We start from the raw sequence: 18,435 nt of genomic DNA on the forward strand, positions 1-18,435 counted from the left end.
TTTGAGGACCTCAGTAAGATTTCAAGTTGCAGGGTGGGAAAGCTGATTTCCTTCGTGAATGCTACAGGCTGGTTCTGATGATCTGAGCCGGCTGGACTCTACCCCCTTGCTCTCCTAACACCAGTCACGATCTTAGAAGCTTGTATCACTAAAACGGTGCACCACAACGCTAATTGGGCTCCTCGGAGCGGCCACTGATAGCTACCCTACCCCCAAACTCTAAGGCTGACCTTATACAATAGTCAAGCGTCAATCAATCCTTCAAAAAATAACGGATGAAAACCTACTGGATTGTGTGCCCCTACACAATCAGTCCAGACTGACGTCAGTCATCGTCCAAAACTCGGTGCGAGTGTTTCGTAGTAATTTATTTCTGTTCCAAACAAAACATGAGTGTTTCCTAGACCTTTAGTGGAAATATTTTATTAATTTGGTGAAATGCTTATGTGTTTCCCATTTGTTTAAAAAAATAAGTGAATATTTAACGTTATTTGGCATCAAATTGGATAACAACAAGAGAAGATGGCGATCAAGAATTAATTAGCTTCCAGCTTGCTGTTTCAAAAAATCCATCCACAGATGTCAAAACTTTTCGAATGAGTCCGTTAAAGAGATGATCATTTTCCATACATCGTTCCTATAAATCCCTATGGCCGATTATAGTGTGTCAAACGTATCTATGATTTCTGGCAATGTGGTCAGTTTTGCCCACAACTTTCCCAGAAATTTAATCCTTCTTGTCGGTCATCCTGGTGCTCAGGGGTTGCGGGAAGGAAGACGGGGCGGCAACCCTGTCGGCTAAACCAAAACCAAGTGGCCGAGGAGAACCTCCATAGTGGTGGCACCGAGAGACGCTGTATCGCATTGGCTTGCCGGCTGTGATGCAGTAGGTGAATGCTCCAAAGGCCTAATTAGGGCGATTAGACCCGAGTCTGCACGGGGACTCATCTGAAGTGGTAATAGTCACGAAACCTTACCAAGGTTATACTGGTACCATGGGAATCGGGATAGCCCCTTCAGGAGAATTCCTGTTATATGTGCGTTCAGCTCGGTTGTTTGCGGTTGGCCCCCTAGTGGGAGCTTCATGGGAGTTGTGGTTGCGTTCAAGCCAACAGAGACCTGAGGGTTGAGCGTGGCGGGGTGTTGCGTTCCAACGCAGGTGCCGTGCTCCTTAGTTCGGTAGAGATTTAGGTGGTATAGACTGCTACCGTTGTTGCTCGTCACAGCGGAGCTCTGATTGTGGTCACAAAATCAATCCATGTCTAAGAAGACCATGGGATTAAGTCCACAAGACAGGTACTCACGTAAAACCCCCTAGGACTCACTATCGGTCATCCTGAAACAGTGTGTATAATTCATGGATGGAATTATCACACCTTCTCAATGTTTAACGTATCCATTGCCACATACACTTTTAGATCGGCACGTGCGTCAATGAAATTCTTTGTTATTGTCTCAGACTAAAGTATCCCGGTGACACGCTCTGGAGCTTCCGAGTAACAGTGGCGGTCGCTTTCCATGTGCTAATCCCATATAGCAGCGCCAAAAGAACAAAATCAGTCCATCGAAGCACGGCCAAAAGAGAGTTATTCTATTCCCGGCGCCTTTTTTTGTGGTAAGTACTCAAATAATTGAATTACTACATGTTATCCACCGGCGCGGGTTCGCATAAGCACACCACATTTAGAAACAGTATCTTTTATAAGGAATTTATAATAGCGAAATCCATGAGTCGAACCAGCAGGTATACGGTAATACCAGAGAATACATAGGTTACGGCAACAGGAAACATGGTACCCTTAGCCTAGAGAGATAGAAAAACACCACTGTGAATTTCCTGTTACAGACAAGACGAGATGTTGAGCACTATACGACATCTTCTTTCGCCACCTCAAAACTATATCGAACTTTTCCTTCAATGGCTTAACCAGGAGTTCCGCACCACCGAAAAAGCGGTTAATCCTAGCTTCTTTGCCATAATACAAGAGACCTCTAAACTTATCCACAATCCAGACAACTAACCTGTTTACGTATTTCACCTTGAAAACATTTTCAAAGTCTCTTTTATTATGAATATATATTCCACTTAAGTTGCTTGCAGTCAACTAAAACGAACAATTTCCATACAATTTTCCTGAAATAAAATCGAATACATTCTTCTCTTCGGATAACATCTTTATAATACTAAACCAAATATAAGATTCCAGTATCAATTATAGTAAAGAATAAAATTACGGCCCAGTATAGTATTAATGAATTCTCGTTAGGTCCTCCACTATTTTGATAACATCGTCCACTGTCGCTTCTTGTTTCACTCCATTTACACTCATCTGGGAATTATTAAGAATAAAAAAAAAGTTGACAACAAAAAAATATGCATCATACCTCCAACCCTTCAACAGTTTCTCGCATTTTTTCTCGACTTAAATCTAAAAAGCATTCAATTAGATCTCCGTCAATGAAACCCTCACAAGGCTCGGTCTTTTGACCCGAATGATAACTTCGCCAAAATGAATGCTCGATTTTTCCTACACTTTTAATGGTATGTGTCAGTCTTTCTTCAAGACTATGCAAAAATTCGTAGAAATCTTGAGGAATTTGCGTAACAATCCCTATCGCACCATACACAGTCCCGTACAATACACAACCTTGGGTCGGCGTTGTTCGCTCCCCCACGTTTTGCATTACCAACGAACCGTGCCGGAATACATTCACAATATCCCCTAAATGGAACCTAGCAACTTCTGGCAATAATTGACGTTCTTCATCTGCTGTTGCAGCGCTGAATATCAACATAATATTTTACTAATTCCAATTCATTACGATGATAGTCCACCTTACCTATCTTTCTGGCACACGAATAAATTACAACAGTTCTCCGAACCAAGGAAAGTATCGTCATCCAAAATCTCTACTGCTCTCATCCACTTAGGATCACAATCCCTTGCAATTTCCACAAAAACTCCTTCCATTTGCTTGTGTTGCAGTAGCGTAATCGAACGCATCAAATCACCCACCAGTATAAAATCACCTATGAATCGATCGCCCTTGAATATAGCCGCCATAACGGAATATTATATCGACACTTACCTTTGGCTTTCAGATATAAAGCTGTTATATTGTTTTGTATGTTACATTCCATTCGTAGCTCCTTCTCGCTCGTCCATTCGTACAACCTAACAAAGCTATTGATACCAGCCAAAACCTTTCCGTTAAATTCAACTAAAGAATGGCAAGAACCATCGATTTTAGTTTCTGCTATTTGAATGAGTTTCCCATCTAAGTAGTGGAAAATTATGATTCGACCGATCTGTAAGGCGGAAGGGTCGCGTTAGCAATGTTTTTACTAAACTCGTCTACAGTTACCTTAGGTTCCGCTTCATCAAAATAAACTAAGGCAGTTGAAACGACATAATACGTTTGCGGATCGTCACCTAACTTCGCCGACATCAGAGAAACCACATACTCATTCTGCATGAATTGATGCGCGTGAAGCACTTCGAATGTATTCTGATCAATAATCAACAAATTATTTGTTTCAACTTCCTGCCCGATCTCACTATTCGACCCAGACGTTCCAGCTCCAGGTTTAGGCAGAGTGTTAGCAGACATTGTGATGTTTTGGGTCTGCGTCGAAGCACTTGGTCGAGCTGGCACTAAGCCCGATTTATCCTGAATATCGGTTCGGAACGTGGACACTGCAAACGTTTGAGAGCTTTCTTGATAGGCAATTCGACGGGGTCCCTCGCCTAATGGAACTGTCCTGATGTGTAACTTTTGAATCTCATCAATCGTACCCAAGATTACTGAGTTCTTGGTGGCCAGTGCTAAGCTGTCTGGATAAGCCTCTGCGTTTAGCGAGCACATGTGATTTACCTCTTTCAAATTCACATTAGAAAATACGAGTTTGTGGTTCGATGAATATATCACTGTCGGCCGATCGGAGCAAGCAAAAACATTGGTAGTCGAGAAGGATTTGAAAGTCTTTAAAATGGTCGGTTGGGTTCCGAGAGTAACTTTCTTTTTATCAGTTAGCGATCCGTCTGTCTTGTTCAGATTGAAATAGAACATTGAGCCATCTCCAAGCGCGCACAGCAAATAATTAATTCCTTCGAATGTTGTCATTAGAATAGATCTCGGAATAATTTCTGAAATCATAAAAAAGCTTTCACTGCGAAAAGTGACACAAAAGCCTAATCCAAACTCACCTCCTCCCAATTTCTCTGTGTACATCGTTTCTAAGTCAGGCAAAGTGATTATAACTGCTGAAATGTCCGTCCATAATCCAACAACGACTAAATCTGATTTCGACTTGTTCTCATCAAGCGGTGTGATATCCAGACAGGCAACTTCATACTCTAAAGCTTTATGATTGCGTTCCACTAATTTTCCGTCCTCGATCTCAATGTAGTATAAGTCACAAGCGGATGCGCACACTAGTTGTGAAGGGTTGCAACCAACGACACCAATTCGTTTATCGCCAGGCGGTTTCCACTCACTCACCAACTGACGCGTACTGCATTTTACAAGTCTTGCAGTGAGCGGTGTGACTTGAATAATCTAAACGAAAATTAATGTTAACCATGCATCAAGTAAAAGGCGTAAAACAAGCATTTACTTGATCATATTCGACGTTACCGCAGTAAAACGTTTGCTGATCGTTCAAGAAACCTTGAATTTCCGTCTCTTCCACTTCTTCCCCTGTTAAAGTCAGAATTCTTGTGTGCCCAACGAACGCTAGTACAAGAGTATTTTCGAATGGTGTGTCATCAATGCCTACTTTCAGTGACCACATGCCTTTGATGCCGGGCAGATCGATGCAAGCATGCTCCTGAATACCAATACCAATCCTGTTTTCAATAGATAAGCGTAAATATCTTTACTATCCGCAGTAAAACCTTACTAGTACCTTATTATTCGCAGAGATCCTTCTTTATAACTGCCTGAGCATGTAATAATCTGACCTTGTCCCTGCCTATCTAGATCAACGACGCATAAATCTAAAATGGGACCCAAATTTGTGAAAGTCTCCATGGGTATCACGTACGACCCGTTTTCATTTTTTATTTTCGTCAATTTTACTAACTGCGAATCGCCATGTCTAGACCCAATAAACAAGACACCATTGTCAAGATAAGTAATGCATTCAGGCGTAGATATTTCTCCTAGAATGTCGGAAACATGAGAAATGCGTCAAAATAGAATTGATATTGCTGCACTTACCTAACAATTCCACCTCGAGTTCCTTCACCGTCAGAACCCCTTTCGGATTCTCCTCAGTTATTAAGAGCAGCATAAATAGTTGACCGTACATGTTACCAAGTAAATATCGCAAACCTTTACTGTCTACACGTGCGTAGCAATTGATAGTGCTTTGCTAAATTTGGACAAAAACTTTAGCACAATTGAATGAAAGAAACTGGGAAAACTATACCTTGAAAATAGACGGCGCCACTGCAGTGTAAACTATCCCATCGTGATATACTATAGATTCCCGGCCGACTACTATCGCCCCACCTGAAAACCAAACAATTTACCTCTCAAAATCATTGCAAATTCTATCAAACCTACCCAAAGGCGTTGGAACCGGTATAAGCATCGTTGCTTCAGTCTCAACGTTATCCTGTTTCCATGCGATCTTAGTGAACTCCTTGTCGCGAAGATTAATCTCATGAGTTTTTACGTGCCTTCCGTCTGTATCCTTGTGAATAACAATGATTGTTGGATTGGCACATCCGTGCAGAAACTCCACGTCGTAGATACTGTGCTCATCCATTCTAATTACAGATTAAAATTTCTAAATTATAATTCGAAAGATCAAAGAAATTAATGTATGTTAGCATGCAACGAAAAATAACTTTCGAAACCACCAGAACCACTTGAAACCCCACATAACTATGGGTAGGTAGGTAGGTATCAGTGGCCGCTTCGAGGAGCCCATTTAGCGCTTTGGTGCGCCGTTTTGATGCAGCTAGAAATCTCTCTGAGGTCCCCAAAGAATGGTTTACCCAGTGTCCGCAGCCTGACTCTAGCCAGAGCTGGGCAATCGCTGAGAAAATGCATGAGGGTTTCCCTTCCTTCCAGTATTTACAGCTTTGAATGCAATGAAGAAATGAAGTTGATACAAATCAATCTCAGATATTGCGCAGCAGCGCAGGACGTACTCTCGCGCACCATTTTGAGAAGAGAGCCAAAGTGGCCATAATCATCGAGCCTTATCGCAAAAGTAAGAGTGGGTCAGAGAGCTTACTAGCATGATGGTAACATGCGCGTGCGGATATTATGCCATCCAAGAAATGATGGAGTTTCCGGAAGTTGGATTTGTCAAAAGCAAAAATAGTTGGTATTTAACACTAAGCGCGACGCTGATACAATACGAGGAAATGCTAGGTATGTTAATTTCGGATGCAAGAAGTCGAAACGTCAAAATCCTAGGAAGTGATTTCAACCCGTGGGGTGTGGATTTAGGTCGGTTTTTTCTCAAACCTTTTGTGGAACTAGATTTAATGCTTGCCAACATCAGAAATGTATCCACTTTTCGAGGGACAGGCTTGGGCTCAATAGTCGATTTGACATAAATATACCACATTATCCAAGAGAATAGTCTGGTTTCTCAATAAGTATTATACTCATAGTGACCAACAGAAAATTTCACGCGGTTGGGGGCTGCATGCTTTCGAGAAGAAGGATCGGTGAAAGATTGGGAGGAAGACCAGACTCTAGCGAGAAACGGGATTTTCTGACGATCGATCCCCAAGAAACAGACACAATCACTGTCAGCGGCAGTGACCTGCCCATAACTGAGCGTTTTAAATATCGCCGGTCAATGCTATCAGCCAATGGAGAAGTGTGTTATGAAATTGCTTCACGGATTAGCGCAGCCTGCATCAAGTGGCGTTCTATACTTGGTGCTCTTTGTGACCGAATCGAGGAACGTCTCAAATCTAAAATTTACCGCAATGTCGTCCGTGTTGTCGTTCTCTATGGTTCTGAGTGTTAGTCGACCATAAAAGACAATGAACGACTTCTGGCGGTAATGGAGACGAAGATATTGCATTGGACCGTGGCATGACACGTTTTGATCACATCCGAAATGAGGATATCCGCGAGCGATATGGGTTTGCATCGATCGTGGGAAAACTGCGAGAGAGGCGTCTTCGATGGTATGGTCACGCAATTCGCGCTAACGAGAATTCACTTACCAAGATTGGTCTGAACATCGAATTTGATAGTAAACGACCAAAAGGCCAGCCGAAACAACGGTGGCTTGATATGCTGGATGGAGATTTAAAAGCCTCGCGACTACATCCAGATTAGGCATTTGATAGAAGCAAATGGCGGAACCGATCCCAGATCAGGGATTTGATAGAACCAAATGGCGGAACCGATCACAACGAGCCGACCCCGCTTGTGAACGGGACAAAGGGTGAAGAAAAAGTAGAAGAAGAATGAATTTATTGATTCGAAACCTGAACATTGAATTAAGCAGTGCGGGAAATACATTAATAGGAGCACTTGGGCGGTAACTAGTCAAAAGTTCAGGGCCCTTAAGTGTTTTGGAGATGTGTACCAGCCTAATAATAGACCAGTCCTCAGGAGGACTTTCAGCATATATACTAGTAAGTAATATAGTCAGAACCAAAGGTGGAGACGCACTTGTGCCTAAGCAGGGTAGTATTTAGCTCAGCTACAAAGAAGAGCTGGGAAACTGTGTGATATCTAGAGACATCTGGAAGAGAGGGGAATGGGGGCCAATACTGGCCAGCCAGAATTTCAAGATATTCAAAATTTTTTCTTGGATCCCAGCACGGGGATTTGCCACTAAGATACAGTCTGTGCAATTCATCGGCTTAAAAATCATAAATCTCCAGGGGCAGATGGAACTACAGGCGAATTGGTTAAATATGGAGGCGACCAATTACACCAAGTGGTTCATCAGCTTGTGCTCAAGGTGTGGGACGGCGAATCAATGCCTCACGACTGGCAAAGAGGCATTATCTGTCTTATACATAAAAAGGAAGATATCACACAGTGCAGCAATTATAGAGGTATCACGTTGCTAAGTATCATCTATAAGATATTCTCCGCTATCTTGCTAGGCCGGTTAGCCGCATACTCCCAGAACATCGTTGGCCCATACCAAAGACGTTTCATTCCAGGCAAATCAGCAACAGATCAAATTTTCTCTCTGCAGCATGCGATGGAAAAACTGTTGGAATATGTACATCAGTTGTACCATGTATTCATCGACTTTAAAGCCGCTTATGATAGCATAGCCAAGGTAAAACTGTACACGGCCATGAGAGAATTCGGTATCCCGACGAAATTCATAAGACTGACTAGGCTGACCCTGACCAATGTGCGAGGCCAGATAAAAGAAGCAGGATCACTCTTAAGACCATTCGACATCAATAACGGTATACGACAAGGGGATACCCTATCATGCGACCTCTTTAACCTGGCCCTGGAGAAGGTGATCCGTGATGCTGAGGCAAAAGCAAGCGTTACGATCCTCTTTAAGTCCACCCAACTGCTGGCCTATGCTGACGATATCGACATCATGGGAAGAACGACCCGAGACGTGCAAACTGCCTTCATCCAGATCAAGCAGGCGGCGCGAGCTCTTGGGCTGCACATCAATGAAGGCAAGACAAAATATATGGTGGCAACCTCAGCACCGAAAACCAACCAACTAACATCATCAAACCGAACTGGTCAAACGGGAAGAATAAAGATAGGAGAATTCAACTTTGAGATCGTTAATAACTTCTCGTATCTAGGGTCGAAAATCACAACGGAGCTACGATGATGTAATCCGCGCACGGATGTTGGCAGCCAACAGAACCTATTTCAGCTTACAAAAACTGTTTCGCTCGAAACGTCTCACCATAGGGTCAAAGCTCTTACTGTACAAGACAATGATCCTGCAGGTCCTCATGTATTTCTTGGAGACCTCGGTTCTTAGCAAGAAAAATAACGAACTCTTGGCCACGAAAGAAGAATCCTCCGAAAAATTTTTGGCCAATAGGGAATAGGTTGCAATGGGCGGGTCACTTAATCCGTATGGATGAGGATGATTCAGCCCGGAAAGTTTATAAGGGCAATATCTATGGTAGAAAAAGAAGACGAGGCAGACCCTGCCTGAGATGGAACGATGGCGTAGGTCAGGACGCCAGACAGCTTTTAGGGATATCGAGTTGATGGACCTCGGCGCAAAACCGGAATGTTTGGAGTTCTTTATTAAGGCAGGCCTAGACCGGATACCGGTTCTTGCGCCGTTGATTGAACATTTGGAGGTTGCCTCGCGCTAATGTTATCTCGATGCTGCTATATGGGAGCAGCACACGGAAAGCCAACAGTAAAAAAAAAATTGAAAGCTTCTCTAGAAGTCTTGGAAGGAGGCGAAATTCGTTACAAGAAAAGATAACAAAGGCACATAGGTTGGTTAAATCGGAAAGTGAGATTTTCGAAGTAACCGTTTAATACAAGAAAAAACTACGCACCAACTCAGGTTAGCATCACGAGATCTTCATGGAAAAGCCGCTTTCTTATGTTCAAAACAATTAAAACCTGGGACAACACTCACCTTAAACTCGTCGCTTTCAATTCACTCGTATCCTTATCGAGTGGAATTATAGTGAAAACTCCAACATACAAACTCATCCCGATCACCCTTGCTTTCGGGTCAATCACGGCAATGATCCCGCTCTCAGACGGTTTGCCAACTTGATCTGCAACATTTCCATGCGCCTTAGTTATTATATTGATTTCATCCCGAATCATTTTGAATTCCAAAATCATCGCATTATATCGTGCAGTCAAAATAAATATCAAATCCTTGTTGGAGTCCTGCAATGAAGTGAAATTGGATCATGTAAACAACTCGTACCGAGTTACATTTTTAGCGAGCAGAACTCACCGCTGGCCGAAAATGCTTCATCACAGCAATTTGTCCGTAGATATTCACTTCCTTAAGCGGACGCAAGCCTTCAGGGGACACCAGATACAGATCTATCTGTGAGTTTTTAGCGACAATAAGATTCAAGTCATTTTCGGATGTGAAGTTGCCTGAAAAGAGATCAGTGTCAGGGTGCTGTTCCTTGGAGCTTATTCCTCATACTTCGGAATTAAGCCAAATTCTAAAGTATTGGCACTTCAATGGTTAGATAAAATTGTAAAAATATGAAGAACGCAATGAAATGCTTGAGTTTATCTTGTAACCTAACACAATTGCAACTCACCGGTGGCACACGCCGTAACCGCAGTCGGCTTCTGTGCAGTTACCCCATATAGGTAAGCCATAATCTCGGTTCGATAACTGCGGTATGTTCTATGGACAGATGATTTTTCTATATTATCACAAATGATTCGACCAGATTTGCACAAAATGTACAAAATTTTCAGTGCCACCAGCCAACCGAAGTTGATATACTTCTCCTCTTTAAAGCGGCAATGTCAATGCCTGCTTCTTCTTCTTATAATCATATGGAATTTAATTATCTTTTATGATTGAACGGAATTCTTACAAAGGAATTTATTTTTAATGTTTTCTTTTAGAAAAACTTTCATTATGTAACCGTTTGTTAAACGTGTACTCCAGTTTACTATTATTTATAATTTCATTAATATTCGAAGCATTCTCCTTAAAATGTCCAATCATTTTGCCTGGGTAAAAGTAAACGAACAAAAAAGAAGAAGAGTGGATATTTTGAAGTTGGGTGCTCTTCGGTCTGTCAATTTGCTCGGTGTAAATATGATATTCGCGTGAACTTCACTACTTAATTTGTGTTTGGTGATTGTTAAACTTAATTTGTATAAGGATTTGCACAGTAAAAATGGATTCCTTAAATAATGCTTTGAGCGCCATTAAAAATTTGCGATCGAGTGTTGGCCATGTTTTCGAAGTTTTAGCAAATGGAGTGCAAGCTCATCATGGCGATGATGGCCGGGATTCAAAGTTTCTAGTTCAGTTCCAGGAGCTGTTCAATAATGTGAATTTAAATTTAAGGTTTATTGCGTAGTGTGTAGTGTAAAGTGTTAGATGCTCACTATCAAAACATTCTTGCAGAGAGGTCGAATCTGTTATTAACGGCTTAACTCCGCCACCGGCTCCCTTCAACTTGGGACACACAGCAGCCCTTGCACAAGAGACAACAGACGAGCGCCAGGCCCTTTACTCGCAACTCGTGAATAGTTACAAATGGGTGGATAAGGTAAGTTTAGCCGATTTAGAGAAGAACTTGAAATTGAAGATATAACTTTTGTGAGCTTAACACTTGCTCAGAGATTGACTATAAACCGACAGCAATATGAAGTTAGTAGCGCAGGATCTCTACCGTCAATTAGCCAACGTGATTTTAAATGAAAGTGTGGGTCGCTGTCCAGGTCTCATGCCATTACTCAAACCGATGGCAAGGCAAAAGCAGCAATTTATTCCAATGAAGGCTTGTGAAAATTCTGCTGCTAGCCATGCCTTGTTTCCCACTCACTTCCCACAGTGGCACGAGCGACTCGACTTTTCTAGTATAATAGCGATAGTTGGCAACCTCTTAAGTCATTTTTTCTATAATTATGTGTGTGTTTCGTGAGGTCCCGTCAAGCTAACTATGCAAAGTGAGATCACACCGATTCGGTTTACGATGACTCCCGACATGAGCGGAAATAGCAGACTGTTGCCTATGATGCCAGCATTTTCCATATGTGGCCGATGGATCAGCTTTTATTTAAATATATGTTTATTTATTATACATTAATTCATTTGCAGAACAACAAAACAAAACTGTCTGCCGGTACCTGGACCCTTTGCTGGTGGTAATGTTGTCTGGAACATTTACCAAACAGCTAAATATTGAGGTCCCGTTTGTGCATTCTCTACTCTGGAATCTCGTAAAAAGTACGCTAGTTTGAGCCTGCACGTTGATCATCTGTGTTATTGGCTGTTGAGGAAGAGAATTCACCTGGAAGCCACAAGCCAATGCCGTTAACCAATTCTACGGTACTATGTCCAGTAACTTCTCTCGGCGTGGAACGAAGGCCTAATACAACAGTGGGCAAATGTCGAGTCCATTGCGGATCATCGGACTGAGCCACGATAGCGCTTTCTAGGGATCGGCGCCAGCGTTCGCCACATCCGTTGGCATGGTTCAGATAGAGTCGATGCCTAGGAACTGCGCGAGACTGTTGAATAAGTTCGACTCGAATTGACGTCCTTGATGCGTGGTGATGCGGTGAGGTACACCGAATTATCTGGCTATCCAACGTCATAGAATGCTATGGCGATAGTTTCCGCTGAAGTTTCTTCAACAAATAGCTTCTGCCCAACGTGTTCATCTGTCGATCATGGTCAGACAGAAGCTTTTTCCCTTCGATGTAGGTAAAGGACCTATGACGTCGAGGTGAACGTGCTCGAAACCACCACCTGGTGGAAAAGCTCCTCTGGATGTGGAGGTGTGCTTGTGGGTCTTCGATCGTTAGCAAGCTGTGCAAGCTCGCGAACATCCTCCAATATTGTACTTCATGTTTGACCAGAAGTAGCGTTGAGAAACAAGCTTTGGGGTAGCTCGGATGCCAGGATGACTGATCCTTTGAATGCTTTCGAAAATGCTTCTTCTGAAGACGGCTCAGTTAGGTTCATTGTTTTTAGGTTGTTTCACACAGAATAGAGGGTTCCGTTCCGGGGATATCCAACCATTAGAGTCGAAGCTTCAAGCTTGTAAGTCCCGTAAGGATGAGTCATCTCTCTGTGCGCTGGCTAGTCTAGTTGCATCTCTAGGTAGATTTATTTCTCTCAACCTGGAGAGCCCATTGGGGACTTTGTTGGTTCCGCGTCGTCTTCGTTCGACATTTGTCCCCTGGTTGAAAGCGAACCCCAAAATTTTGTAGTTTGTGCGGATGGTAAATTGCCTGCCTTCAAGTAATTGCTGAACGTGAGGTAAGGCATTGTAGATAGCCAGAAGTTCTCTATCATACATAGAGTACTTGTCCTGAGCCTCGTTGAATGCCTTTGAATAAAACCCGTTGACTTGTTGGTGAATTACAGCTCCCATACGGTGATCTGAGGCATCACAGTCTAATGATATTTCTGTTTCTGGGTTTGGATGACTTAGTAGTGTAGCCTTCTGAAGATCTGCTTTGCGATTTTCGAATGCAGCTGCTGCAGAGTCGGTCCAGAGGATCGGAGACTTGTCGTTCTTCTTTGACATGTGTAGCAATGTGTTTCGCGGCATCTATGTAATGAGAAGAAGTTCAACATTCCGGGGAATCTTCGTAGCCGCATTAGCATCCCTAGGCGTGTGTAGTCCTGGCTTCCTCGTACCTTGCTAGGTAGTGGTAACACTCCTTGTAATGTTATCTTATAACCTAGCAAGTCAATTTCTGGCTAGCCAAGATTGCATTTCATAGAGAGTGTAAGACTCTGGTGTCGCCTTGGAGTTTTTAGGTATTGGCAAAATTGGGGTAGCTGCTCCCGTGTTAATCAGCTATATCTCGTTTATCTGCTTATCGTTGATGAAGAGGCGGAGTAGTGTGCCAGGTTTTCGCCATTATTGTTGCTGGTTGAAGGACTTACACGCATCGTGACATCTGCTTGCTTCGGCGGGGACGGGAACGAGCGAAGGCAATCGTGCAGGGTTTTTCAAGGTTTAAGGAAGCTGCATTAGTTGATAAAATGGCCAGCCTTCTGGCGAAGGGTATCTTCTGCTTCCTCCCTAGAATCTCCGGTGTCTATAATGAGGAAATCATCAGCATATTGAAAAATCTCCACTTTTTTGAAGCATTTCTTGTGGATGGAGTCCGTGCATATATTGAAAAGTACCGGACTTGGAGAATGGAATTGTTTTTCGAGGCATGATGGCTGAGCTTGGTCAGCTTTCCGTTCCATGTCCAAAGGTCGATGTTAGGAGGGAGTCTCATATCGACTATGACCCCTATCAGGAAGGTTCCGTCGTTTAAGCTAAACCTTCTTGTGAAAACCTGGTGATTTCGAAGTACTGTCGCAGGATTTTTTTTTGTCGAGAAGAGCAACATAATTTTTTTAAGATGCGATTGTTTCAAACCATAAAAGCACGGTTTTATCTTTCCTAGATGTGTGATGTTTCCGTAGGTCATCGATTAAAGAGAAAGTATTATTGGTGGAATTTCAGTACGGGAAGCCTTTCGGTGGCTTTATTTGTAAGTTTGCTTATTTTGTCTTCTGTTATATGGAGAAATATAAATTACCTGGAATTCCTAAATGTCAGCACTGGAAATGATGCGACATACCGGTCTATTGTAGTCAGTGCAAACAAGTTGGCCACTTTTATCTTTTCACCTCCACCCCACTTGGACTTCCAGACTTCCAGAAGACCAACTGGAGATTAATATTAATTTTTATCTGCCGTCCATCCCTTAGTGTTGATTTGGCTCCGTTCCCGTAAATGCAATTTGGGATCCTTCTCTTGTCAGTTCATTCACCCGCTCAATGCGCTCTGTACTTTTGTGCCTCGCTATTCCTTTCAACGCTATCTCGTCTTTGTCAACCAAGGGTTTTGGAATTTGCTGGCATGTACATACAAATTTAAATCCAGTTTTTTCTTAATACCGCCTGTACACTGGAGAACATCGATTTCAGCACGTTCGTACAGTTTCCGTAGATTCTTTTTCTCATACAGGTTTATCGCATATAACTTCCCCTGAAAGGGGTTTTGTATGGAGATGCAGTTTATTAGCAAAAACAATTACGAACTCTTCGCCGCATTTGAGAGGAGAATCTTCCAAAGTATTTTAAGCCCCCTAGAAAAGGATAGGCTATGGTGGGCCGGCCACACGATCCGTATGAAACAGGATGATCTACCACGAAAATTCTTTACGGTCAATATTTATGATAGAAAATGAAGGTGAGATCGAAACGCTGCTAGGGGTACCGAATTAGTGGATATCGGTACGAAACCGGGATGTCTGAAGTTTCTTATGAAGGCTGGCCTAGATCTGACACCAGTTGCGAGGTTGAGGTTCACTCAGCTTAACAAAAGCCCAACCTCATCTTCTGACTTTGATGCATCTGTATTTTTCATCATGTAGTTATCATCCTAACGATTCCATTCCTCCCTAATCCCTAATTATCAGTGTCCCAATTTTGGTATCGACGCAATATTTGGGTATCCTAAAACCAATGGTCATATCCAAGTTTGGCTTTGTGATTACGTAGGTGATTTTGCTATGTCCGTATTTAAAGATATCGACATTCTCTCAGCTGTAGCCTATACTCTGCAAGCATCGCTTCTACTTTTATTACGAAATCAAAAGGTGACAGTGGTAGCAACATATACAAGGACATGGCGTAGCATCTGCAACGGAGAGACAGGGGAGTCTTTGCAGTAAGGAATAAGGTTTTGTCAGTTTGTCTCTGCTCTCCTCTGGGTAACGCTCAACAGGTAAGCACGGGCTTCACCACTTGATAAAATATCATGTGCGGTTTCAATCTCCATGTCTTGCCTGTGCCCCTATTTGCGATGAAAAGTGTCAGCTTGCCTTGTTAATTACATACTCAAAATGTTTGCTTCAATTTACCCTTTTATCCAGGATCATTCCCAGATATTTTGCCTTGTTCGATAGTGATTTATACGGTTCAAATGCCAAGATCAAGTTTACGAGTTTCCAGTTTACTTGCCCTTCCGCTCAGGACTATTTCTTTCAACTGGATTCCACAACTTTTTCCTATTTTAGGACCTTCATTTTCAATTTTTTTTATTTATAAATGGGTCTCTTCAGTATCGCAATGGAATTAGCAGAATCTTTAGCGAGAGTCCTCTGGAGGCGCATTCCTTCTGTTGCAAGTGTTTTACAGATTCTCCTTCGTGAGTCCCTCTTCACTTTCCGGTTCTCTTTGTTTTGTTGGGTAAAAGTCCTCAGTTATATTCTTCTCAACCTTACCTTCGTTGCCCTATTGAATAGTCGTCGGCGTGTCTTCTGTGTTCTGCCAGATTATTATTCCATCAGCTCTACTTTGGGGGTGGCGTTTCTTTGTCTGTCTACAGCTACCATTTGCCGTGCCAAAATATTCATTAAGGAATTTGCTCCTCCTGTTATTCCTGTTGATGCATCAAGCTTCATAATGCGATTAGGCATTCGACATCATTAACTGTTTAGAAGTTTTGTGCCTCATAGTAGTTGATCAGATCCTTCAGTTTATTCGTGGATGGCTTGCGCATCGTACGGGCAATAGATGGTTACTGCTAAGTGCGCACATTCACATTTAATCTTTTTGTGCTGGTTCGTTTTGTCACTAAATCATTGAAGTAAAATCATTTGGTGGTAGTGCACATGCAAAAGAAACCATGTGGGGTGCCAAACGATTGTTCCGATTAGTGTTTTATAAAAGACGTCGATTGCTTATTTGGAGAATGAAGGATCAAAAAGTACTGACCAGAATATATCTAATCGGCAGAATTCACACTCAATGGTCCCAGACTTGCAAGGACATTAGGAAAATTTATCACATCATAGTTGCTAACATCTAGCAGTATCTACCGATGGTTTAGTGCGTATATATATACGGATAAGCTTCACCAATTCATTTGCAAGTCCGGAACCATTGAGTGTGGTTACTTTCTATTAGATATACTATGGTACACACTTTAAGACTGATTCTCAGAAATCATTTAAATAGCCCCCATTATGATATCTGCTCAAATAAATTTAACAATAGTATGATAATGTGAATAATAGTATGATCCATGAAAACTGTCCTTAAGTTCTTCCTAAAACAAATGAACTTTGCAGTGATATAGACCACAATGTACAGCCCGATATTGGGGAGTTTAATGGAATTACCGCCTGTCTCCATATGTACTTTTCTCGAAAACGGCTAATTCTATTGACACAAAAGTTTTTGAACAGTGAATATCGCAATTTGGTGTTGAATTGAAAAGGTTTCCTATATGAGCTAAAAGGGGGTGTAAAGCCGCCTAAGCAGAAAAAAATCTGAGAAATCTGAGGATATGTACGAGTAAATCATGATCAAGAAACCGTGCCGCACAGTATTCAAATCCAACCTAAATGTTATTAAACATATTTTGTTGCCATTCAACTAAAAATTCTTTAGCTAGACTGAAATATCGTGGAGAAACCTTCTAATATTAACAGTATCCTAATGGAACTTAATGATGATATTTCCTATTTTATATTCAGATTCACGAGTACAGTTTTCTAGCGAACAATATTTTAAACTGTAATTCCCTGCGACGTTCATATATTTCATATTCCAATAAGAGGGGCCGCTTACAAATTTCGTCCTGTAATAACACATCTCCGCAGTAAGTAGTGAAACAACATTAAAAGGGAGCACCTTTCTAATTGAACTTTATTTATTACAGACATGTGGACAAAGTACTTAATGAACTAAGCTTGAATTCCCTACAAACAAACTATAAAATTTGGAGGCCCTTTGGATCGAATGCTGTGGTTATTGTGAGTATATTGATCGAAAGGAATTTGTGAAGCATTCCCTATCTACTTTATTTTTAATTATTTGCTTTTGAATCCACTCAATAGGTTAACATCGGTAGAATACTCAAAGCTGCAATTGTCTTCAAAGGCGTCATGATTGAATGGGTAACAGTAAAAGGATTCGACGAGAGTTTGGACGTGGATGATCTATGGACAGAATCCCGCTATGAAGTTTTCCGCAAAGTACAAGAGCAAACTCATTCGGCAATGTTGCATTTCTTCTCACCAACTCTTCCAGATTTGGCTGTTAAAAGCTATATGGTAAGGGAGTAGATTTGTTTGCATCTTAAAGCAGTCAATGTAACAAAATCCCCAATTTATTCTAGACTTGGATCCACAGCTATAACAAATTATTCACAGAACCTTGCAGAAGATGCGGAAAATACTTGTATAATGCACTACCACCTACTTGGAGAGACCTTCGGACATTGGAACCGTTTCACGAGGAGTGCAAGAACTGCTAATAATGGACGTTAGTAATAGGAATGAATGAAAAGTTTAAGATCTACATAATTTGTAAGTTTAAGATATTTAAAGAGAACTGAATAAATACAAGAACGAGAAAATTATACGGAATTATGGTTTAGGCGCTTTTTTTGGTACTAATGTTTGATAAGTTTAAAATAGGTTTTTGTTTGCGGTAGATTCATGTGTTCTACTGTAAAACGGAATCACTCGTGTCGCTAATGGACGGGGCACGATGGCGAGCTCTTGAAGACTTCTCGACAAGCGACCATCAATGCATTGCCTTCGAAGTGGTCGACGCCACCTCTTGGTATGCGGCCGCGAAGGTGAACACCTGGAGATCTGTCGAAACTTTTAGAGCAGGTTGGACGACAAAGGAGGGCACTCCAGGGGGTGGTGCTGATGCAGTGCACATTGTCGTGAAGTCGATTATGGACTTGATAACGATAGCCTGCGGAATTTCTCTGCTCAGAGAGCAACGAGTGT

The 18,435-nt window shown here is 41.9% G+C and overlaps 2 protein-coding genes across 2 annotated transcripts; one reads left to right on the forward strand and one right to left on the reverse strand.

Moving 5' to 3' along the window:
• Positions 1-2,023: 2,023 nt before the first annotated feature.
• On the reverse strand, positions 2,024-10,459 carry LOC119659697 (DNA damage-binding protein 1). Its single transcript, XM_038067950.1, has 14 exons — positions 10,242-10,459; positions 9,920-10,068; positions 9,587-9,849; positions 5,572-5,777; positions 5,435-5,517; positions 5,224-5,377; positions 4,910-5,165; positions 4,619-4,850; positions 4,209-4,560; positions 3,367-4,148; positions 3,091-3,310; positions 2,842-3,031; positions 2,386-2,782; positions 2,024-2,330 (listed from the first exon to the last, which is right to left on the reverse strand). Exons 1-14 carry the CDS (start codon positions 10,300-10,302, stop codon positions 2,250-2,252), a joined length of 3,426 nt encoding a protein of 1,141 aa, XP_037923878.1. The 5' UTR covers positions 10,303-10,459; the 3' UTR covers positions 2,024-2,249.
• Positions 10,460-10,711: 252 nt separating this feature from the next.
• LOC119659337 (mediator of RNA polymerase II transcription subunit 27) lies at positions 10,712-18,053 on the forward strand. Its single transcript, XM_038067379.1, has 6 exons — positions 10,712-11,008; positions 11,069-11,213; positions 17,167-17,291; positions 17,352-17,445; positions 17,530-17,745; positions 17,811-18,053. Exons 1-6 carry the CDS (start codon positions 10,836-10,838, stop codon positions 17,946-17,948), a joined length of 891 nt encoding a protein of 296 aa, XP_037923307.1. The 5' UTR covers positions 10,712-10,835; the 3' UTR covers positions 17,949-18,053.
• Positions 18,054-18,435: the final 382 nt, after the last annotated feature.

Source organism: Hermetia illucens, chromosome 6 (genome assembly GCF_905115235.1).
Source record: "Hermetia illucens chromosome 6, iHerIll2.2.curated.20191125, whole genome shotgun sequence".
NCBI lineage: Eukaryota > Metazoa > Arthropoda > Insecta > Diptera > Stratiomyidae > Hermetia > Hermetia illucens.

Excerpts from the sequence above, each read along its gene's own strand:
- LOC119659337 (XM_038067379.1), top strand. The coding sequence starts at position 10,836 with ATGGATTCCTTAAATAATGCTTTGAGCGCCATTAAAAATTTGCGATCG. Across the intron at positions 11,009-11,068 it reads AATGTGAATTTAAATTTAAG|AGAGGTCGAATCTGTTATTA; the intron begins GTTTATTGCGTA and ends ACATTCTTGCAG. Across the intron at positions 17,446-17,529 it reads GATCGAATGCTGTGGTTATT|GTTAACATCGGTAGAATACT; the intron begins GTGAGTATATTG and ends TCCACTCAATAG.
- LOC119659697 (XM_038067950.1), bottom strand. The coding sequence starts at position 10,302 with ATGGCTTACCTATATGGGGTAACTGCACAGAAGCCGACTGCGGTTACG. Across the intron at positions 10,069-10,241 it reads GGTTACGGCGTGTGCCACCG|GCAACTTCACATCCGAAAAT; the intron begins GTGAGTTGCAAT and ends ATCTCTTTTCAG. Across the intron at positions 9,850-9,919 it reads TGAAGCATTTTCGGCCAGCG|GACTCCAACAAGGATTTGAT; the intron begins GTGAGTTCTGCT and ends ACTTCATTGCAG.